The 23,931-nt window shown below is 46.1% G+C and overlaps 1 protein-coding gene across 3 annotated transcripts in view; it reads left to right on the top strand.

The window, feature by feature from the left end:
* DAAM1 (dishevelled associated activator of morphogenesis 1) overlaps nt 1–23,931 on the top strand; it is a 185,588-nt gene that overhangs the window by 121,736 nt on the left and 39,921 nt on the right. For all 3 annotated transcript variants that reach the window (XM_073349967.1, XM_073349968.1, XM_073349966.1), the window contains exons 5-15: nt 7,904–7,998; nt 9,995–10,328; nt 11,104–11,214; nt 11,309–11,412; nt 12,112–12,178; nt 12,847–12,964; nt 13,920–14,058; nt 14,795–14,853; nt 16,272–16,459; nt 17,323–17,625; nt 17,908–18,015. In XM_073349967.1, the coding sequence (XP_073206068.1) occupies nt 7,904–7,998; nt 9,995–10,328; nt 11,104–11,214; nt 11,309–11,412; nt 12,112–12,178; nt 12,847–12,964; nt 13,920–14,058; nt 14,795–14,853; nt 16,272–16,459; nt 17,323–17,625; nt 17,908–18,015 (1,626 nt within the window). The remainder of the gene's footprint in view (nt 1–7,903; nt 7,999–9,994; nt 10,329–11,103; nt 11,215–11,308; nt 11,413–12,111; nt 12,179–12,846; nt 12,965–13,919; nt 14,059–14,794; nt 14,854–16,271; nt 16,460–17,322; nt 17,626–17,907; nt 18,016–23,931) is intronic.

The raw sequence follows: 23,931 nt of genomic DNA, 5'->3' as shown, positions 1-23,931 counted from the left end.
ACACAGTACTCCTGCTGAAACCTCACAATTGCCAAGTAGAGCGGAACAGTTAGCTCCCTTCTCTTACGTACGACACTCCTGTTAATTCACCCCAGAATGATTTTAGCCTTTTTCACAACTGCCTCACGTTGTCTCCTATTCAGTTTGTGATCCACTCCAACCCTCAGATCCTTTTCAGCAGTACTACTGCATCGCCAGTTGTTCCCCTGTTGCAATTGCTGTCCTGTCAGGCCGAGCTGTGAGTCAGCTACAATAACTAGACTGAAGATGAAGGTGGATATTAGGAAAAACTTTTTCACTAGGAGTGTGGTGAAGCACTGGAATGTGTTACCTAGGGAGGTGGTGGAATCTCCTTCCTTTGAGGTTTTTAAGGTCAGGCTTGACAAAGCCCTGGCTGGGATGATTTAGTTGGGGATTGGCCCTGCTTTGAGCAGGGAGTTGGACTACATGACGACCTGAGGTCCCTTCAAACCCTGATATTCTATGATGCTATGAACAGGGCTGCTGTACAGTTCTGCTGCATTTTTCAAAGGAACATGAGTGAATTCTAGTGGGGGCTGGGTGCCAGACTCCTTTATTTTCCTTTGAAAATTCCAGCCCGAGTGTCTCTTCAGTATCTACTATTTGCAACAAATCTGGATCCCTACTAATCTTGTTACTGACCCCTCCTATGTTGGTTGGCCCTGACAGTCACACTGTGGGTTTCTTGATATGTGAATCTTGGAGACTATGGATGGAAACATTTTTCAAGGGCTATGGACTTTGCATTGTGATGCAACTAAGCATTCTATGCATACACCATAACTGCATCTTTCTGATGTGCGTGCAGGCAGGAGTGTGTTTCTGGATACAAAATGATTATTGTTACAGTCACTTTGCCCAGCCTTATGCAAGACACAAATACAGATATGGTCCTCGCCATGAGAACTTGCAAGCTGAAAGACACAGATCAAGCAAGAATGCTTTGGGAGACCGCAGTGCACTTGCTTTAATAGCTGCTTTTCAAACCACAGTTGCTTGGCATTTTAAAGTCTTTCCTTTTTTCCATCCCTCTTCAACTATCAAAATCTTTCTTCAAGCACTGATTGCCACTATAAGTGGGTATGTAGTTAGATTATCCTGAGAGGCAACTCTTAATTGCACGCAGCTCAGCAAATCACTTCACCTGAAGATTAGTATGAATGGTAGAAGCAAAGATCTTAATGAATTCAAAATGTTCAAGACGATTAGTAGTCAAGGGCCTGATTTGACACCCTTTGAAATCCTACATGTCTCAGTGTTGCAGCTCTTGCTGCATAATGACATTGAACGCTCTAGGGCTTGTCTACACTTTCCGGAGGATTGATGCTGTGGCGATTGATGCATTGGTGGTCGATTTAGCGGCTCTAGTGAAGACCCGCTAAATCGACCGCCGATCACTCTCCCGTCTCCCGAGAAGAGTAAGGGGAGTTGATGGGAGAGCGTCTCCCGTCAACGTCGCATAGCGAGGACCCTGCGATAAGTCGATCTAAGCTACAGTGATTTGAGTTACACTAGTCACGTAACTCAAATTGCGTAGCTTAGATCTACTTTTCCCTTTAGTGTAGACAGGGCCCTAGTTAACTTTACATTCAGACTTCCATTATAATCCTGGTGTTTTCTCATCCTCAAAAACTTTTATTTTTTTTTAAGCAGAAACTCCCCATATTTGGTGTCAGCTCAGAGGCAATATATTTTCTTCTGGTCAGTTGCCTTTTAGTTACGGGAGTGTTGATAAGATCAGTCTCGGCTCCAGTAACTTGGAATGAATGAAAATCATCAGGCTTGCTATGTAGTCATGGGGCAGGCGCTCAGTACCACAGCATTAGAGCCTTAGCAATATCCTGGGTAGAGAGGCAAATGGAGAAGCATGGGGGAAGATAGGCTAGCTCAGATTGGGGGAAGCTGGAGAGGCAGGGAAACAGGTAGGCTGGAGAAGGTGAAGAGAAACTTGGGGTGTAGTTTGGGAAGATCTTTGTGCATGTGCTCAGAGAAGGGGGAGAGCTGGCTGGGCTGGGAGTAGCCATGTGTAGGAGCTGAGTTTTTGTGATCAAAGCTTTTCTGCACTTCGGGAGCTCTGCAGTGCCTTTGATCTCCTGGCAGTGCGGCACATCGTTAAAGGGGCATAAGGGATGAACGTAGCTTTTTGCTTTTATTGGCATCTTGAAGCTCTGAACTTGTCTTTCCCTCTTTGGCTTCACCTGTACTCTGTTGTCCAGGCCATGAGGCAAGCCACCCAGGCAGCTTTCATGAAGAGCAGCTAGCTACCCTATGGTATCGTAGGCAAAGACGCATGTCCGAGACCGCTACAATGAGTGGGGGCCCAATTCTGCCACCCACACTCACCTCAAGTACTACTTCCCTGCGTGAGTAGCGCCCCTGATCTAAGGGGCAGCTCAGAGTGAAATGTTTACCTCCTGGAAGGATGGCAGAGCTGGATCTGTCGCGACTACAATGGAGGAAGTGTCTGTTGAAGCAACAGCCCATTCGGATGCCCCCAGCTGTCCAAGCAACTGCAATGGAGCAGTGCCACGTGTGTGTGCTGTGTATACAGAATGTTTGTTTCTAGTTACTGTAATGGCTCTAACAGGAGGCCCTTGATCAAAGAGAAGAGACACAGTAGCTACACATACCCTGCTTTTTGGGCAGTCAGCGTCTTACCTAGTTACGCCGGCAGGCGTTACTGTCTGGTAGAGGCAGCTGCAGTTAGCCATTGGCTATTTTTACAGAATGGACTAAGGGTGACGCTCGCTCCCATCTCCACCACAGTCCGGGTAATCAGGCTTGTGTGGGGAGCTCGGCAGGGAGCACAACCCTTCCCATCCCCCCAATGGATGGGAGTGGGGCTTGGCAGGGAGCAAAACCCTCCCCATCCCCACCATGGAGGGACAAGCCCTTCAGGGCTGTCTTGTGACCCCTCCATGGTCCCTGCACAGTCACAGGGTCTGAGCCCACTGGATCATTGTGAGTGCGAATCCTCCTCTAAAATGACCAACCACCATGCTGCAGCGTCCTCTTGTGCTCCCCTGTCCTTCTGTGCAGGGACAGTGGAAGACTGATGTGATTCTTGTGCAGGCTCCCTGGGCATCTGGGTTAATGTTCTCCTAAATGCTTAAAGAATTACAGTACTCCTAATCCTGCCCAGGCAGCATGGTGCATATCAATCTGTCTGCGGAAATGGAGATCCTCGGGGGTGTTATGTTACAAGGTACTGCAATTGTTTTGTTCTGTATTTTTATTTCTGCCTCTTGGAAACCTGTCTCTCCAAGGACTGACCTACTGATTAGACCCTAAACTTTCATTTAGTTTCATCTAGCCCTGACAGTTGCAGAGCAAGCATTCCAAGTGTGAATCAGCACTGGGTGCTCTGTATGAGTTTGCAGATAGGCAGCCTGAAACAATAGGTCTGAGCTGCACAAACTGCTCCATTCATCTCTATGGTGTGTTGACTCTGGAACCTAATGGTAACCCAGAGGACGGCATGTACTACTTCACTGCTGGTCATTCAACTAACATGTTGGTCCATTGCTGTTGGACACAGTGGAGCAGATGCTGCTGTCGAGGCTTGCTGCGGTGGAGAAGTGAGAGGTCAAGTTAAATATGCATGTGCTCACATGGGGAAGAGGGGAAAAAGCTGTAACCCTTATGTACTGGTAAAAGTCTCCACTGCTTCCCTAAAGCTCCAGCTGTGCCCTGCCCTGTTGTCTAACATTCTGGCTTCTGCTTGGCACTTCAATAGCACAGCTATGCACTGTCAGTTCAAACACCTGTGGCACGCTGAAATGGGACAATGCACTGGCTGTATTAATCTTCCCAAAAGTCTGGAGTTTGGTGCTTTTTTCCCCCCGAAGTGAACCTGCTGCAGAATTCAGCATTGGCTCATCACATCAAAACTGGAAGCCTTTCCCAGGGCTAGAGCTTGCTGCAGAGCACACAGGGCCTTGAGTTGCAGCAGTATCTACTGACTATGTAACACACAAACTCCCTGCTGCATCGGCATTTCATCCCTTCCAGCTTCATGAGCATCCTACGAAATGTTGGAAAATAAGTCTTCATAACGGCTCAGTGTTGGTCCAGCTCTGCTTCTGTTGTAATCATGGGATTTTTCCCATTGATTCGAATGGAAGCAGGGCAACAGCTGAGTACACCTACCTAGATCAGAGAGAGAGAGACCCCTCTCTGGATGGGCTTTCTTTATTTGATCACCTGAAAGCTATATTAAGGTGGTATCTCAGGTGTCCCTCTTGCTGGGTCTGAGGGAATCTTTGAGCCCTTTTTTTGTGACAGCCTGGCTGACCAGTGGGAGGTTTCAGAGCTACTCAAAGTAGTCCAGGGCTGCTCATCAATATGTGACCCCTTTCCCTCCTTTCCTTGTGTAAATGAGAATTCTGCAAGCCACCATCTCCCCTGAATGAAAAGCCCCTTCTCCCTTTGCTGAAAGGAACAAATACAGGCAGTTGCCTATTTGCTGCCAGTCGGAGACGCTCTATTCCTTTTGCCCGTGTGTTTGCAATTTTCCCATGGTTCGGTAAGCCTAGTGTGGCTAAAGCTCATATTGGTGTTCCTCAGATGTGGGCACTGGGTTATGGGATCATAAATGCCTCAACTATTCATTGTCCTAGTGTATATAAAACACTTCAGCTGTGCTGGAGGAGATTAAATGTACCCCACTGGATTTCAGTTGAATTTTACAGTGGATTGCTCTCATGGAGCGGTGACATCATCCATCAGACATTTCTGCAGGGCAGCTTCCTCCCTTGTAACACGGCGGTGACAGCTGTCCAATTGCATCACCAACCAGCAGGCAGCTTGAGCGGAAGCAATAACCATTTTAAACAAACAAACAACCCCCCCCCCCTCCTCAGGGTTTTTTTGTTCACCTTTGCTTGGAGTCTCACGGGTCTCCCTTTTCCTCTGTTTTGAAACAAAATCCAGGGGTCCAATGAGGGGGAAAGCCAATGAGTAATGTGCGGGACCAAGCTGATGCCTTTGTGGGTATCCCTGATCTATAAATCCATAATACTCGCTGTTAACAGTAATGTGCAAGAGAGAGACCGGCTAAATTTAACACACGTGTTTAAAACCCATTTTATGTGTGTTTAAATGCAGGCTCAGGCCTCTTTTATGTTCAAACTTGCGTACTCCTTCCGGATGTTACCCACTCGTGACTTTTATTGTGAGTCTTGTGATGTTTCATGTCTGTCTTAATGCCCAGCTCCTGACTTTGTGTGACTTTTATGGGAGAAGCTCAGCTCTGATTGTAAAAAGGAAGAGAAAAGCTTGAAAACGGGAACTCTACAGGCTGAAAAACCAGACTGTGGGGCGCGAGGGGGGATGACATCCAGTGTTTGGTTTTAAAAAAAACAACCACCTCATGATTTTGGGGGGCCTGACTCATCATATTTTTGGCTGGGTTTGGCAGTATTGTGGTCACCCACATTCCTGTCTCCCCACTAAAGCAGAAGGAGTTACTATTTTACAGAGAAAGATAAAGGAGGGGAGCCTCTTCTAGTGGTTAGAGCATAGGATCAGGAGTCGGGAGATTTGGCTTCTCTTTCTGGCTGTGGCCAATGTGCAAGTCATTTGGGCCCAAATCCTCAGAAGTATTTAGGCCCCTAGCTCCTGTTGAAACCAGTGTGAGTTGGGTGCCTGAATGCTTGAGGATCAGGGTCCTAGCCCCTCTCTACTTCAGTTTCCTTAGCTATTAAATGGGGGCGATCCCCCCGAAGTCAGAGGCTTGCTGAGGGCCAAGGAATGAATATCTGGGAAGCGGTAAGGCCAGCTAGATGGCTGGAATCTGGCCAGCCTCTCTGGAAAGTCCGGACTACCTTCCCAGTCAGGGTTCCTTGCCTCAGTGGGACCAGCAGGATCTGTGACAGACAGAAAAACCGCAGCTGTTGAGTGGTTTATATGGAGTGAGCCCAGTTCCCGGTGGACCAGCATTCGCATGCCCCCAGCCCCACCGTGACGTGCACTGATTGATTTGCCCCCTGGATGGCGACTTCAGCAGCGGCCAGGGCTTGAACCGGCTGTCAAGACTGAACTACTCACTTGCCTATGCTGATTTAAGTAGCCTATCCAAGTCCATATTTGAGGCTCCCGGTCACCTGGGAAGCCTGCCGGTATCAATGCCTCTAGCTGTGCCTGCGCCCATCACAAGGTCACAACTGCTAAGCTTCACACAAGCAAAATTAAAGCTAAATAGTGTAAACATGTATGCAACCGGTGTATAGACCTATCCACAGCATATAGTTAATCCAAGGTGGGCTATTTACAGCTGGCAGATTATTTCCATGAGTATTTAGTAAGGCTTTTCTTTTTTTGGACCAACATGAATGTGGAGCACCTGAAATTAAGGGTGTGTCAGCTCCAGATATTTAAGGGACTTCCACTCAGACACCAACTCTGCTACAGAGTCCTTTGGTCCATTCAGATCTGCTGACAGGGTAGTGTAGAGTGATAGCCTTTATGCACTGCCCTCGCACTTACCCTGTGAAGGACTGGCTTGAATTTTTAATCTAGAGACAGCTGTGTTGTAAACGGAGTCCATTGAGTATGCAGCATAACATCCACCCCTTATCTCATGATCAAGGAACTGCAGCTGAAGCTCCGGTGGTGAAATGGATTGGCCTTTACCCATGAGCAGGAGAGGCAGAGCCCTCCAATGGGGAGGGAATGGGACTCTTCAGATCTGGGTCCAATTCCTGGTTCTGCCTCTAGCCTGCTGTGTGGCACTTCTCCTCTCTGGGCCTCTGCTGCCACTCCCATCTTTAGTCTGGTCTGTTCAGGGTAAATCTGGACTTCATGCTGGAGGGGTCAATCCCAGCTGGAGAAGACGTAACCTGCGCTAGTTCAGATCAAGCTAGCATGCTAATGATAGACACGTCGCTGCAGTGGTGTGAGCGTCAGGAGGGGTTAGTCGCCCAAGGACAGGCCTAGCAACTCAGGATCCTACTCAGGGCAGCTAGCCCCTCCTGCGGTTTGCACTGCCATGGCTATGCTTCTGTTTTCAGCACGCTCATTCAATCAGAGCTGGGTCAGGTATGTCTCCTCATGCTGGAAATTACACTTCCAGCTCCAAGTGCAGTCCTACCTTTAGATTAGACTTAGTCTATAAGTCAGAAGGGACCATCACGATCATCTAGTCTGACCTCCTGCACGTTGCAGGCCACAGAACTTTATCCATCCACTTCTGGAATAGACCCCTAACCTCTATCTGTTACACTGAAGTCCTCAAATTATGATTTAAAGACTTCAAGTCACAGAGAATCCGCCATCTGCGCTATTTAAACCTACAAGTGCCCCGTGCCTCAACAGTGTGGCCTCTTTATAGCAAGGGCAGATTCTTACAATGTGCGTTGTACAAAGGGACTGCGATCTCAGTTGGGGCCTCAAGGTGCTACCATAATGCAAATTAGGAACTAGTTTTAGATATAAGATTCACTGCCTGTTATGTTAAATTGCCGAGTTTGGAATGAAGTTCTTCCTGGCTACTAAATAGAAAGAAAACCTGAGCTTTTCAGGGCAGGAGCTTTCTTTTTGTTCTGTGTCTGTAGCCCACCTGGTACAATGAGGTCCTGGTTTGTGACTGGGACTCTTATTCCGACTGCAATACAAATAAATATTTCCTCCTAGAGTATTACTGTGCACACAGTTTGACGATTACTAGGTACATCTGCTCAGTGACCTGTTCGATCAAAGTTACATATTACAACGAATGTTCGTTTTGCTATTGCAGTGGTTAGTCTCTAAGGTGCCACAAGTCCTCCTTTTCTTTTTGCGAATACAGACTAACGGCTGCTACTCTGAAACCTGTCATTATGTGTTTACTCTGCTGACAGAGAGCCGAACCCTGTTGTATAAACCTGTCTTTCTCCATTTACAGAGAAAATCGCTGATAGCTTTGGAAAAAGAAGATGAGGAGGAGAGAAATAAAACAATAGAGAGTTTGAAGACGGCACTGAGGACAAAACCAATGAGGCAATTATTTTCTCTTTCCTTGCTTTGGTGCCACCATTTTCCAACACAAGCAGCTGCAGTTAGTCCATCCTGTAAAAATACCGAATTGCAAAGGGTGATGCTCACTCTGATCTCCATCACAGTCCAACACAGGAATCTTAAAATAGAAAAGGAGGACTTGTGGCACCTTAGACTAACAAATTTATCTGAGCATGAGCTTTCGTGAGCTACAGCTCACTTCATCGGATGCATGCCGTGGAAAATACAGTGGGGAGATTTGTATACACAGAGAACATGAAACAATGGGTGTTACTGTACACACTGTAATAGCCCACCTTAAGTGATCACTCTGGTTACAGTTTGTACGGTAACACCCATTGTTGCATGTTCTCTGTGTATATAAATCTCCCCACTGTATTTTCCACTGAATGCATCCGATGAAGTGAGCTGTAGCTCACGAAAGCTTATGCTGAAATAAATTGGTTAGTCTCTAAGGTGCCACAAGTCCTCCTTTTTCTTTTTGCAAATACAGACTATCACGGGTGCTACTCTGAAACCTGTTAAAATAGAAATATCTGTTTATATTATTGATAGATGAGAGGCATAATCAGCATTGAACAGGAGACTTGGAGCTGCGGAGTCCTGAACTGCAATCTCAGCTCAGACCTTAGCTACTTTGTGGGACTACCAGCTCTCCTTTAGTCTCCTCATCTGTAAGATGAGACATGATGATCTCTACTAGGACTGTGTGGGACCCAGAATTCCCATTTTGAAGGAAATTCTGTGCTTTTGAAATTTTGCTTTCACTCCAGATTGGAGTGGCACTTTGAAAATTCAAATTTCCCTTGAAAATTTGGGGAGAAAATTGTTTTGGGTCAATCAAAACCTTTTGATTTGGTTTTGACTCATTTTATATTTTGCTAAAATATAATAAAAACCCTGAAAGTTATTCTGAAAAAAAAAAATGAAATGCTTCATACTGATTTCCCCCCCTTTCTAAATGCAATTTTGCAGAAATCAACCTGTGCCCGCTAACACTTCAGATTTAATCAAATCAGTATTTTTCTGGCAGAAGACTGTTTTGTTGGAAAGTTTTCAACCAACTTCAATATCTACTTCATGGGGTGTCCCTTTGAGTATGAAAAGTGCTGCAAATGTGTGTGGCTCCATAAAGTATTTCCACTTCACATTTAAAAAACAGGTTGTGAAACAAACAGAGCTGGATGCATCACCAAAGGGGACTATGGCATTAGGCATCCAACTCCCACTGAAATCCCAGGAGATTCATTTCCTTAGGTGCCTTTGAAAATCCCAGCCTCTGATTTGGGGCAAAACTTTTCAAAGGTGCCCAAGTGATTTAGGAGCCTAAATCCCCCATTGAAAGTCAATGGGATTTAGGGGCTTTAAACATCACTGAAAATGAGTGTTACTCTCAGGCCTCCTCATTCTCCAGGTGAAGCCAGTGGCAAAAGTATCAAATGACTTTCTCCTGAGGGCTTGCAGAGACTGCGAGCTGGTGTGAGGCAAGCTGGAGTGTAAATCTGCAGCGCCCTAATGTGCCAGGCGCTCACTGGCCGTGTGGACCCTGCTACCACATGTTGAACATTCCCTGGTGCATTTTCATCTGCTCCACTTTGAAACAGGAGCGGATCAAAGCGCCCTCGGGCACTTTTAGTGCGCTATAACGGGATCCAAAGGGCCAGTTCATGCACAACAAACTAGTGTGTGTTGTAGATTTACACCCCCCAGTTTGCCAGGCGCTAATTTGCCATCTAGACAAGCCCTCAGATTGTGATTAACCCTTTTACTGCTGGGCATCTGCCATTGTCTGTTACCATACACTGGAATCAACAGCATGCTCTTTGTGTGTTCATCCATTTAGCAGGTACCTTCTGCCAGGAGAGAATGCACCTGCCATACATGGCATCATTTGAGTGAGTTAACAAATGCAATACAGTCTAATGTGTAGATCAAGGGATTCTTTCCATTGGTTTTAATGTGATATTCTTCGTGACAGGTTTGTAACCAGATTTATCGACTTGGATGGCTTGACGTGTATTCTGAACTTTCTGAAAAGCATGGACTATGAGACCTCAGAGTCTCGAATACATACCTCTCTCATTGGGTGTATAAAAGCACTAATGAACAACTCTCAAGGACGGGCTCATGTCCTGGCCCATCCAGAGAGTATTAATGTAATTGCTCAGAGTCTGAGCACCGAGAACATAAAGACAAAGGTGGCAGTGCTGGAAATCATGGGCGCTGTGTGCCTGGTTCCTGGGGGCCACAAAAAGGTATTGGAGGCCATGCTGCACTACCAGAAATACGCCAGCGAAAGGACTCGCTTTCAGGTACATGGTCTTCCGTTTTCTCTTCATGCTTCATAAACTCCTTTCCTCAGGTTTACACGGTGTTTGTGAGGGGAAAGATCATCTGCCCTGCCCTGCTCTGTTCCCCTTGTGCTATCCGATTGGAAATCGGATGCAAGCCCCTAGCTACTCAGAGACACCTCCTGCACCTCTTTCTCAGGGGGCACATGGAGAGTGGGCGAGGCCAGGGCACAACGCACTCTGGCCGTCTCCAGCCAGGGGATAGCCTTTTGGGGACCATTGCCAGATAGTGCAAGTTAGAGTACCCCCTGAGTTGCTCTGGTATGAGCCAGGGCTGAGCAGAAAACCAGGGAATTGGAACTGGGGCTCTCCCCTGCATCTCCGTGTTTTACCTGGCAGAGGCCGGATGTAGTCTTGGAGCCTGAAAATCCCCGCTGTCCTGCAAGCTGAATTCCATTGAATAAGAGTTACTGGTTTATAAGGAAATAAAACAAACTAACTTGCTTTTGCAGAGCAACTAGAATCTTAAAGCTCCAGGACTATAACACCCCCGGAAGATATGATGTAACAATTTGACATTAGCAGTATATGTCAAGGCAGGGAATGTTAAGCAGCACTATACAGCTGTAGAAGTGTGTGTCTAGCCATTTAAACCCTGTAAATGGGTTACCATTATCAGAAGTGCATGGGGCTCATCAGGTTTCTGGGAGCCCACAAACGAGTCATTCAAATCTTCGTGGTTTGTTGTTTCTGCGGTGCATTTTTTCACCCTGTGGCATATCGGTCTGTTTGGCAGACGCTGATGAATGACTTGGATAAAAGCACGGGAAGGTATCGAGACGAAGTGAATTTAAAGACAGCCATCATGTCCTTCATTAACGCGGTCCTGAGCCAAGGGGCTGGAGTGGTAAGTTGTGTGTGGCTCTTTGTGGGGGCTCTTTCAAATAGAGTTTTAGTAGAGCTGCGTCCTGCAATGTTCACCCTTTGTCTTTTCTTTTCAGGAAAGTCTGGATTTCAGACTCCATCTTAGATATGAATTTCTAATGCTGGGAATTCAACCAGTCATTGATAAACTAAGGGAGCATGAAAATTCAACGTTAGACAGGTGAGGAAAACTATTCCATAACTTGCAGCTCATCTGCTGGATTCATCCTTTTCTTGGGGGCCAGCTTCCTCTTTTTAAGGACTCCCTCGCCGGTGCTCAGAGTGACAGCCACATGTTTCTAGATTCTTTGGCTCTAAGCAGAATCCATGTAGTATAACATTTGGCAAAAGTCTGCTTAAACCGCACTGAAGTTAATGGAGGTTTACTCAGCACCTGCCCCATTGTTATGCACGTTGAAAGCTTACACTTCTCAGCCATCTAGGGTGAAATTCACCCCTGTGCAGAGGGCAGGCTCAGGGCCTATCTTCACCCTAATCTTAATCCACTTCACCCTAATTTTAAATTTTTAAGTGGCGTTATAGACCTTGTGAGTTTCACCCCTAGTTTGTCTGAGCATAATTTTTCCTTCTTCCATAGGGCTGTCAGAGAGAGAGAACATTACTATGATACTTAACCAGACCAAAATCTGACTAAGGTGTTCTTAAGCATTTTGGAGTGTATAGCTGACAGGCCTTACTCTGATAACTGACGTTTTTGCTATTACTGTTTAAATTTGCAGATGTTGCTGGTATTCTCTAGAAAATCATTGCTAATTATTGATTTTGAAACCCTTCAAATCAGTTGATTACTCTTATCTATCTTATAAGTGCTATTTTAAATATCTGTTTTCCAAATTGTTTGTTTTTTCTTCCCCACCAGGCATTTAGATTTTTTTGAAATGCTTAGAAATGAAGATGAACTGGAATTTGCCAAAAGATTTGAACTAGTATGTATGCTGCCTATTGTTGTAATTATTGTTGTTTGTTTGAAATCAGCATATTGTGGTCTTGGTTAAAATTGGGAGATTGTGGGGAAGCCTGAATTCTGAATTGATGTTGGGAAAACCACTTATTCGTTCTCTGCTTCTGTGCCCTTTCTGTAAAATGGGGATAATACTTGCATCAGAGAGGGTTGCAGTCTACATGGACTGATATTTGGAAAGTATTCTTGTATGGAAGAGGCAGTAGGACAATGGGATGGGATTCGCGAGTTCCTAGCTCAGTTACAGGCTCCTGGTGCAACCTCCAGCAAGTCATTTAATCTGCCCTGTGCCCTGGTTTCTTCTTGGAATGATGATACTTTCTTACCTAGCCAGGGGTGTGTTGAGGATAAATTCATAAATGTTAAGGCACTGAAATACTTTGACTGACCCATATAAGTACCTAAATAGACTGATCCTAGGGTAGATTGTGTCCTACCCATTTCATATTATTTTATTAATTTATTTTTTAGATTACGTCCTTTGTCTTTCATGCAGTGCTCTAGCACCGAGCTGGTTGGCTCAAGTTCTCTTTGGCTTGTTGACCTGCCATTGGGAGAGCTGTGAAAATGCGAAGTAGCATCATTGGGTCTGCGTTTTTTATTTTTACCTTTTGAGTTGAATTTGTTCCATAGGTTCACGTAGACACGAAGAGTGCCACTCAGATGTTTGAACTGACGAGGAAGAGGCTGACTCACACAGAAGCGTATCCGCACTTTATGTCTATCCTTCATCACTGTCTCCAAATGCCTTGTGAGTAGACAAATCCATTTACAGCCCTTCAGGAGGGCATAAGGAATTGATGTTGCATGTGGCTTTGTATTCAGCCCTGCCAGAAAATCTCTGATTTTACCTGGAGCTGAAATAGAGCAATTACTGTACACAATGCATAATACAATATGAATGCCTTTTAATTTCTTAATCTTTGGCAGCAAACTAAAGCTAGCATGGGGAGAGGCGGAGTGCAGAAGTGGGCGGAGTACTAGATTGGGAATTGGGAGACCTGGCTTCTAGTTCCAGATCTGCCACTGACCTACTGTGTGATCTTGGCCAAGTCACTTTCCCTATCTGTCTTCTCTGTTGAAGCCTTGTTTACACTTGTGACATATAGGGGTCAGCGTAGCTACCCGCCGCAGCAAAAGGCAGGCTGCATCCACGCTGCAGTGTGTAGCTACGTGCACCCTGGAAAGGCTCTGGTAGGGGTAGGGAACTGCCAGAGCCTTTCCCCACTGCGAGAGCCTTTCACTGTGGCAGGGAAAGGCTCATACAACTGGACACGACATTGCTAAAAATAGCAGAGTAGTCACTGGAGGCACTGCTTGGATGTGTAGAGAGCAATGTAGGGTGGACACATACCGTAAGAGTCAGGCATGTCTCTGCTCACCTAAGCAGTGCCTGACTGTCTACACTGCGATTTATTTCTGTGCTAGTTGGGCATGCAGTGTCTGTACTCTACACACCAACGCAAGTGTGGACCCACCCTTAGATTTTAAGCTTTTTGTGACAGAAACTCTGTGTATCTTACAATGCCTAACAGCAGCAGCCTGATCTCAGGTGGGGCCTCTAGACACACTGTAAATAAACTTTTATTTTTACAAATGCATGCTTGTGTGGTTCCGTTTGATGCGGTGGAAAAGCAGCTTCCAAAAACCCCTTACTTTTTTGTTTCTTTCTCTCCCACTACTACTTATTCTCTTTCTCTTTTTAGTTAAAAGAACCGGCAACACTGTCCAGTACTGGCTACTGCTTGATAGGATTGTACAGCAAATAGTCATACAGAATGACAAAGGGCAGGACCCCGACTCCACTCCCTTGGAAAACTTTAATATTAAAAATGTCGTCCGGATGTAAGTGCGTGGCCTCCTTTGGGAACAGTATGCTCAGAGGACAAGTAGTTGTCCTAATGCTGTGTTTTGAAGTGGCTGTGATCTGTTAAAGCTATAAGGTTAATTCACGCACTCAAGGCAGCTTTAGCAATCTGCTCTTAGTTTTCCTTTAAACAGCTTAGTATTTAATAACTTGAAAGTGGACTTTGCTTTTCAGCCTTCTGTTCTTGAACATCTGAAGTAGAGCAGGGTGAACTGTTTGTGGGGAATGATATTTAATATAGTCCCTCTTCCCGTTTGTGTATTCTGTATGGTAGACTTTGATATTTAGGAATTTGTTTGTTTGAACTTACTCAATAAAATGTGCCTATGAACCATGCTCAGCCTATGGATTGCCCATGAACTATTTCCTCTGGCTATTCTTTCCTGTATTCCTTATTCATAATTGTATTTGTACGGTGATTGGCCACCTAAACTGAAGGTCATTTCTGTCTCCTAACTGAGTGACTCCAAAACCCACAGAGCTTTCAAGATGGCCGTGCAAAGACTTGGCAAACAAAAATTTGCCAGTATGAATGTTCATGAAAGCAAATAGAAGATGTTCTCAACACCAGTGAAGTCAGTTTGGGATTTGTATTCAACAAGTATTTGCAAATGCTATTTTGCAGTCTACACACAACTTTAATCTCGTTTATTGCTTTTTGTATTATTTTCTATGTTAGATTATTTCCTAAACTTACTTTTCTATTCTTTTTAGGTTAGTTAATGAAAATGAAGTTAAGCAGTGGAAAGAGCAAGCAGAAAAAATGCGAAAAGGTGAATGACAGAAAAATATAAAATATTAAGTTTAAATCTAATACGTACATACATAACTTAAGATAAAGTGTGTGCGTGTGTATACACACACGCATGCACACGCAAACTGGAATCTTCACTGATTTTTATCAGTGGGAGTTGTGCATCTAACTAGGTTAAAACTATGCTATATCCATAGTGCCCATGACTAGAGATGGTCAAAAATGCCAATTTATTTTTTTACAAGAAATTTTGAGGACAAAAGTCTGTTTTCAGTTAAAATGTATTGGTTTTATTATTGAAAAACTGAAACCCAATGTTTTTCAACTTTTTTTTGTCCAAAAAAAACTCAAAAAACCCCCACTTAGACCAAAATATGAATTTTCTGAAGAATTTTTAGTTTTGGTTGAAACACTGTTCTTTTGCATTTGGGGAAATGTTTTGGTGGAAAAATCTCGAGTGTCATGTTCTAATATGGCATGTAAATTAAATCCATTTTAAATGCTCTGCTAGCCAAGAGCAAGCCTGCTCTTTATCTCCCTTGGTACAGCAATGTAGGTCCCTGACTTTCCGGGCCCAGCCATGCTATTTTACTGCCGTGGGACCTCAGCTCGACAGTCTCACCACCTCCCATTCAGTTATGCACCGTCGTTTAACCCTCGCTTAAACTTGGGGTACTCCAAAACCTGGTCTTGTGAGCAGAAGAACTAGTTCTTGGTACATTGTGGATTAGATGTTTATGGCAGAATTAACAGGATGGGTAACAGTGGGACATCTGGGCCCAGCAGGGAGGCTTCTCTTGATTCAGCAAAGCACTTAAGCATGTGCCTAAGTCCCATTGACTCTAATGGGTTTAGGTGGCTAAAGTTAAGAGCTTTGCTGAATAGGGGGCTAAATTAAGGCAGGGCAGCCTAGACTACAGTATCAGGCACAAAAGCCTGAAATATCAGTGTTGATATCTACATCAGTGGTTGAGAGAGTCTGACTTATGACCTCTCCAAAGCTACTGTTCTCAGCAATACTAAGGATAAAATCCTGGCGCTATTGAAATCAATGGGAGATTTGCCATTGACTTCAGTAGGCTCAGGATTTCACCCTGTTTGTGTGTAACTTAAGAAAAAGAAAAGTTCATTGGCGAACTCCTTGTCGCTGTGTATGATCTGTCTTAAAGTCACACTAAATACAGTGGCTAGTCCTGGCCATCATGTTTGAGAAGGGGTTAATGCCCTTTGCACAAGGGGGGAAGGGAAGTAAATGGTCCTAGTTTGTCCTGTTGACTCAACAATCTTTCCTTTCTCTTTGTTGTTGGCTTTACTTTTTCTTTTGAAATCAAGGATTTTATTCTGGTGCACACGTGCGCGTGTATGTGTATAGTTTGCCATCAGGAAGAACGTGTAGTTAAGTGACTTCATGAAATTTTTTGGGGGCGGGGGGGCTAGAACACAACGAGCTTCAGCAGAAATTGGAAAAGAAGGAGAGAGAGTGCGATGCCAAGACTCAGGAGAAAGAGGAGATGATGCAGACCTTAAGTAAGATGAAAGAGAAACTCGAAAAAGAGTCCACAGAGCACAAGCACGTCAAGCAACAGGTGGCAGACCTCACAGCACAGCTCCATGAGCTGAATAGGGTAAGGGCACGCTACAAACTTCCCATTTATGGTGCAGTTCCAGATTCTCTCTCACTGCAGTAAACAGAGAATGTAGATGAAGAAATCTGGATACAAAACTGTCTTGAGTGTGGGAAAGGCCCAACTGTGTTTGCAAGAAATCAGAGTTGTAGTTAATTGGAGAAGGGACAGCTTTAAACCTTGGAAATAGCCTTATTAGGCCGATGGCTATTGCCTTGTTCCTTGGTTGCCTCCCATGTAGGCTTGTTAGATGCTCTTTTACATAGAAACCCATTTTGGGTCAACTGGAAGTTAAACAGGATGTGAATCCATTACAGCTACCAGCTACTGGCCTAGCACCTTAGCTGAAGCTGTAGACCCGTGCTTTTAACTTTGGAAGTCCCTGGTTCAATCCCAGGTGTCCGTCAAGATGGTGGATGTAAATAGTGGCCCTTTGGGGATTCAAACTGCTAGGGGCCTCTGGTGCTCAAGCCGAGCTTCTAGAGGAGATATGTAATCCCTTGGCCACCCCAACGCTCTGTATCCATCCTCTGAGGATGTCAGCTGGATACAACACACAGCAATGGAGCCTTGCTCTTTAGCTCAAGCTGTAGAGACTCATGCCTTCCAGGAGGTGCCCAGTTCAATCTCCAGTGTCTTCCAGGATGGCAGCTATCCCGATGCCCTGTCCTGGACCTTTGCCGGGAAGTGCAGGACATCCTAAACTGGTTTCCTGATTCTTTAAGAATGTGTCAGCTCTTGACATCCATCTTAACTAACAGAGCCCTCTGTGAGCAGCACCTGGTCTAGGTTAATGTGCATAAGGGCTTAAAATGATTGACTGTAGCCCCCTTTTGTAACTACGCTCGTTCTCTCTCTTTCAGAGGACAATATTTGCTCCTGTTCCAGGAGGGCCCCCGTTGCCACCTGGAGCACCTGGTGGACCTTTACCTTCTCAGGCTCTAGGAGCCCTTCTTCCCCCTCCTCCACCCCCTCTACCTGGTGGAATCCTTCCTCCGCCGCCCCCACCTCCCCCTCCTGGTGGCCCACCCCCTCCACCTGGCCCCCCTCCCCTAGGCGGGATAACCCCGCCTCCTGGAGCACCGCTGGGCTCAGCCCTCAAAAAGAAAAACATCCCACAGCCGACGAATGCCCTCAAATCCTTCAACTGGTCTAAGCTGCCTGAGGTAAGCCCTGCGTTCTCACTTGCTGTTTGACATGCCACTTTCTTCTCCATAAAGAGATCATGGATCCGACCGTTAAATGATTTTGTTTTCCTAGCAAGGAAAAGAGTCTCGCTCCATCGCTTGACCTTTGTGCAGGTATCTGGGACGAGTGATGCGTGGTCTATGTAGCCTATTCATATAACTGAGGGCGGCGCGTGATGCACCACGTGTCAGCAGTGTTTGAAACGGCCGATTTCACTGTGATCAAGAAACCTAGCATCTAATAACGTTGGTATGTTTCAGAACAAGCTGGCAGGCACCGTGTGGACTGATATTGATGATGCAAAAGTGTTTAAAATCCTTGATCTTGAAGACCTTGAAAGGACGTTCTCTGCTTACCAGAGACAGCAGGTAATGGTCTGGTGTGTGTGTTGCACAGATTCAATCATTCCATGTCAGATGTGATCTCAGAAGATACATTTTATCATTATTTCACCCTAATGCCATTTTAACTTGTCAGCTCAGCTGGTTCACACTCCCTGTGCATGCCTGTGTTTTGCATTTAAACGTTGGTTAGCTGCCTGATACAGATCTATTCACACCGCATACACACCTGACTGCATGCTTTACAGTGTAAGCGGAGGCATGTAAGGAAGATGGATCGCAAAAGAAATTATTGGGAATGGTTAAAAATAACACACAGATGTGGTTACAATGTAGTCATGTTTTTGGATCACTTCTAAGAGCAAATGCTTCACTTCTACATATTGGGCTGAAAATTCATGTCTGTCTCAAGCCATGTGTGGATCTCATTCCTTATTTTTTTAGCAAGCCCAGAGTGAAGTTTGAGTATTAAACAAAAAATGATACTGCAAACAAGTCTCAGCTTTTAATTTTAATTTGTTATAAGCCTTATGGGACAGTGTAATAGAGCTGGACTCACCCAGCGCTTCCTGCTGGTTGTCCTTGGGAATTAGCTCATCAGCCTCTGGAGCGCCCTCTGCTGTCTCGTGATCCACCTTACCGCCGGCCCCAGTACCTCCCAGGGCCCGGAGCCCCCTCCCACTGGAGTGCTGACCCCTGGCAGTAAACCCCAACAATCCCTGAGGGTCTCCCCTCCGCAGGGAACCCCCACCCACTACCCCCACCTCGCCTCAGTCTTGGCTACTGCTAGTCATCGCTTAGCCCCACTCCCCGGGGCAGACTGCTGTGTGTCTCAGCCACTCATCACAGGCAAGGGGGTTTGGATCTGCTGCCTATATTTACCCATGGGCTGCCCCCTTGCAACTCCAGTACCTAATAGGCCCTAATCTAGGCCTCTCAGCCTGGGGGTTTCCAGGCCGGAGCTCCCCTGCTCCCAAGGCCTTTCCCCCTCAGCCCTGCTCCACTCTAGGTATTCCCTCAGGTCCCTGCAGCCAGGCCCTTCCCTATCTGAATGCAGAGAGAGAATGGGTAAGCTTCAGCCTAGCAACCCCTTTATAGGCCCAGCTGCGGCCTGATTGGGGCATGTCCCAGCTGTGGCCATTTCCCCACTCAGCCTAGCTTTTCTTGCCCTCAGCCCTGGCTCTCTCCCAGGGCTGGCTGTTAAGCCCCACAGGGCAGGAGCGGGTAACCACCCTGCTACAGACTGTTTCAGCAAATAACTTCAGTACATAAGGATAGACACCTGCTTTCCTGAACTGGGGGCATGGATGGGCAAGAGATGGAGATTTTTAATGTGGTATGAGGGTCAACAGAGACTGAGAGCTGCCAAAAGAGATGGGACTGCAGGGGAATTCATAGCGCTAAGCGTGGTGAACTCTGCCTAGTCAGTTGTCCAGAATGATCAGTGGGTGTTCTGCTAGTTGCTGGTGCAGAGGGACTTTGCAGGGAACAAGTGGATTCAACAGATAAACATGCACCTTCTGTAAGAAGCTTAATTTCTTTCTGATGCTAATCAAGGTAGAGATCACCGCCAGATTAGAACAGGGCAGAGGTCGAGAGTTCCCTAAGAAAAGGAAGCACAGCGAGAGTGTATTTTGAAGCAGGTCACTAAGCGTGATTCGTTCCCCCTTGCTTTAAGTTTGATGAAGGTGCAGTTGGGTTCCATTCTTGAATTTGTAGAATAGTCTGCAAAAAGGTTCGTGGCACAGTGGAAGGTGAGAGAGGAATAAGAAATGGGAGGGAAGCAAGAACTGGAGAGCTAGTGGGTAGCTTGTGTCTTTGTCCTCCTAGCTATCAGTGTGAGCCAGTTAATCCACAGGTAGATTAGATATGAGACTATTACAAGGCAGAGGGTTAAAAATAATTTGTCTCTCAGCTGACAGTACAGCTGGATGAAGCCTCAAATAGCTGCATTGGCTGTAGAGCCAATATATGTAGGGAATATTTCAAATGCTCTGGAGAGGAGGGCTCAGGAGGGACAAAAACACCTAATTTGAGCAGCCGTTGATCTGTAACTAATGCCAATGGCCTGGTTGGGAGAGCAGGTGATAGTAATGAAAGATAAAGCACAGAGCATGGACCAAAGATGTTTTGAAAGGGCTCTCAATACCTCCCGGCACCAGAACGCATAGAGGCTGGAGACATGACCAGCGAAACACGTTCTCCAGCACTTCTGAACAGCCGTTGCTGCCAAGTCTGCTCAGCCTGAGTAGATGGGTACTGGTGAGCGTTGAAATGTGGATAGTTCTAGAGAGGAGCTAGAATCAAAAGGAGCTTTGAGAGTGAGGGGGGGGGGGGGGAAATCAGGAATTCATCAAAGTCAAACTTTTTGGGTGAATGAGGAATTTGTCATAGTAAAGCAAAAGGCTGGGGAGGGGCTGGCACAAGACATTGAAATAAGCAGTGTTGGGGAAGGTCAGGAAAGCAGAAAGGAGTGGTGTTCCTTCCCTGAAGGGTGTGTATCTGTTGCCTGTGACTCTCAGAAGTGACTGGGTGTATAAATGATCACCCACGCCCGAGCATGGTGCATCCTTTGCATATTTCAATTAAATTGTGTTCTCAACATTGTGTGCATGCGTTCTTGCTCTGTGTGTGTACACACACCCCTGCACGTAGAGAACAATGTTGAGAACATCGAATATTTATGTATTTGTCTTAAAATATTTCAAAATACTCAGCAGTATTTAGAGGGATTCTCTCAAGATTTTAAGAACACAAATCCCTGTTACTGGTAACACACCACTGACTAATACAGGTAAAGGGTTAATTAACATCAATATTACTTTTTTTGCCATTAGTAGAGCATTTCAGCGGCTTCTGGCACATCACTCTGCTTGGACAGTGGAACCTACATGGATCAGCTGAACTTTCTGGTCTGTGTCCACAGGGCTCTTACATTGGAGTCTCTGATCTCTCAAAGGAATGTTGTGAAATTGGAGGGGACACATTTCAAGACCCATCTCTGACTATAGTTCAGGGGACATATTGTTTTCTGCAAAATCATTTTTGTGACAGAACCCAGATTTTGGACCTCAGCTAGGTGGTAATGTTGCTTTCAAGTGACCATGATGAATAGTAATAGTACATAAGGCATTAAGCACAGCTGGAGAGCAGCATCAGTAAGGGCCAGGGCGGGGCAAGTGGTCATTTGGCCAAAGCACAGGACTGGGAGTCAGGAAATCTGAGTTCTGTTCCACTTTAGTTATATTTGGAACAGTGCCTTTCAATATACTACCACCAACAAACCAGGCCACTCGAGGCCAAATCTTCCTCCAGCAATTACTCCCCATTTACAGCCTTCATCTTCCTCACCCCTGCCAAATTCCCTTCCCTTTCAAATGCCTGGGGGAAAAAATGAACTTTGCGCTGTGGTCTGAAGGTCCTCAGATCCTGGCTTTGTAAATAACCCGCTTTGTGCCACCCTGTATTTATTTAATCTGCACTCCCTGAAATATCCACATCCAAGGACGTTCCATTTCAGCACAGTTACAAAATGGCATATGCCTGTGTAGCTCTGTGTGTGTTGTCTGTCTTTATGGAAAAGAATTATGAACCATTTCTGCACACTTGCAGCATTTGTCTGGCTTTTTTATTTTTGCCCTGCTATGCATGGTCCTTCCGCACCCTCCCCCCCCCACCCCCGTCACACACACACACACACACACACACACACACTCCCTCTCTCTCTCTCCCTCTCCCTCTCCCTCTCCCTCTCCCTCTCTCAAAACCTGCTTAGCCAGATGGATACACTGTATTCTGCCTGCAAACCAGCCAAGCACTAGCCTGGGTGTGGGCAAACTTTTTGGCCCAAGGGCCACATCTGGGTATAGAAATTGTATGGCGGGCCATGAATGCCCACGAAATTGGGGTTGGGGTGTAGGAGGGGGTGAAGGCTCTGGCTGGGGGTGCGGGCTCTGGGGTGGGGCCAGAAATGAGGAGTTCAAGGTGTGGGAGGGGACTTCGGGGTGGAGCAGGGGATTGGGATGCGGGGGGAGGGATGAGGGCTCCGGCTGGAGGTGTGGGCTCTGGGGTGGGGCTGGGGATGAGGGGTTTGGGGTGTAAGAGGGTGCTCCAGGCTGGGACCGAGGGGTTCAGAGTGTGGGAGGGGGCTCCGGGATGGGGCAGGGGATTGGGGCACAGGGGTGTATGAGGGCTCTGGCTGGGAGTACAGGCTCTAGGGTGGGGCTGGGGGTGAGGGATTTGGGGTGCAGGAGGGTGCTCCGGGCTGGAATCGAAGGGGTCAGAGGGTGGCGGGGAGATCAGGGTAGGGGTTGGGGCGCGGGTGGGCCCCAGGGGTGCAGGCTCCAGGCGGCACTTACCTCAAACAGCTCCCAGATTCACCTCGCCTCTGACTCCCACGCACATCAGGTTACAACGCCACCCACTCTGAAATTTGGCCTAGTCGCCCCTAAGTCATGATAGAGAGGTGGCCACGGCCACATTTGATTGAGTGGTGCTGTGGCCTGGCCAAAAAGTGGTCAGGTCCTGGCCTGATTTGCCCCTCTCCCATACACACACCTCCCATGGCCTATGGTTACTACCATGATGAGAATGGTATAAGAACCTAGATAGGACAGAATAGAACAGGTCTTTCAGGGCTTTTTTGGGCTGAGAGTTTATCCCTGAAGCTAGGAAATAGTTCCCCTTTAATAAAGCAAAGTGGAGAGAGGGATCCCCTCCCCTGGGTACCATGCAAATACTTTAAGATTAGAATTAAGGGTTTGAGGGGACTGATTAGATGGAGGATTTTTGTAAAGAAAGAAATCGGTTTCTCTTTAACCCTCTTCTCCACCTTCATGACCTCATTAGAGGACAGAGTGAAGGTTGTTTGGGAGCTGTAACTGCATTTCCATACCTTAACGTCTTTGGATTGATTTAAAATATCCCAGGAATGCAATGCTTCCTTGGAGATGATTACAACGTTCTTATAACTGCTTTTATCCTTGCTGAGCTGTGCTCTCACTGAATGTTTGCGGGGGGCTCAAGTCTGGGAATGTTTAAAAAATAAAAAAAAGTTTTGGGCATCCTTTGTGCCCAACTCATTAGGGAAGCTGCTCAGGAACAGCTTATTTGTGTGAAATGATGCTCCTGAGAGTTCTTCCAGAGTTGGGTAACCCATGGAGTTAAATCGTGGCTGTGCAAGGCAGAGCTGCATAGGATCGATCTGAATTGGCCCATGCAAGTTTTCTAAGAATAAAAAAAAAAAAACCCACTAAGGCAGTTTGTATATTGATTTGGTGCCTGTCACTTTCCCTTTCGTACATTCTAGACACCCGTGCAGACATGCATTCCAAGGGTCTAGACCCACAAAGATTTAGGCATGTGCCAATGGGACCACTCCCAGTGGTAAAAATTAATTACGGATTGGGACCCAACTCCCCATACCTCTTCTCACCAATTTATCCCCTTCCCTGTGTACCAAGCAGATTTCCTGAGAAATGCACTGAATCTTGAGGGAGAGGAAGGAATACTGACCCCCACCCCCAACAAAGCTGAAAGCAAGATTCAGGGCACCACTTTTGCTGCTGCTGTTCAAATGCTACAAAAATGTGAAACCTGCAAAAAGGGGGCTACTACCCAGGGAATGAAGAATCTGGAAACTAAAGCCCTGTCCCTAATGGAAGCAGAAACATGCTTAGCTCCAGCAGTGTTTCAAGGTGGAGTTAGAGCATCATCACTCTGCTCCAGCTAGTCACAACTCTAGGTCCTTGTGAAGCTTCGTGTATTGCTGTTTGTGAAAGAGATCTCTGGCACGTCAGCTTAGCAGGCAGTGACAGTGGAGTTCAGGCCAGTGTTTTGCTGATCTTCCTTTGTATTTTGGCTAGGGTTTTTTTTCCCTGGTTGGATTAAATTTAGTTCAAAACTCTAGGAAGCTTTTACAAATTCATTTTGGATCTTTATTGA

Source organism: Lepidochelys kempii, chromosome 6, assembly GCF_965140265.1.
Source record: "Lepidochelys kempii isolate rLepKem1 chromosome 6, rLepKem1.hap2, whole genome shotgun sequence".
NCBI lineage: Eukaryota > Metazoa > Chordata > Testudines > Cheloniidae > Lepidochelys > Lepidochelys kempii.
This window is presented reverse-complemented; position numbering and strand designations above follow the sequence as displayed.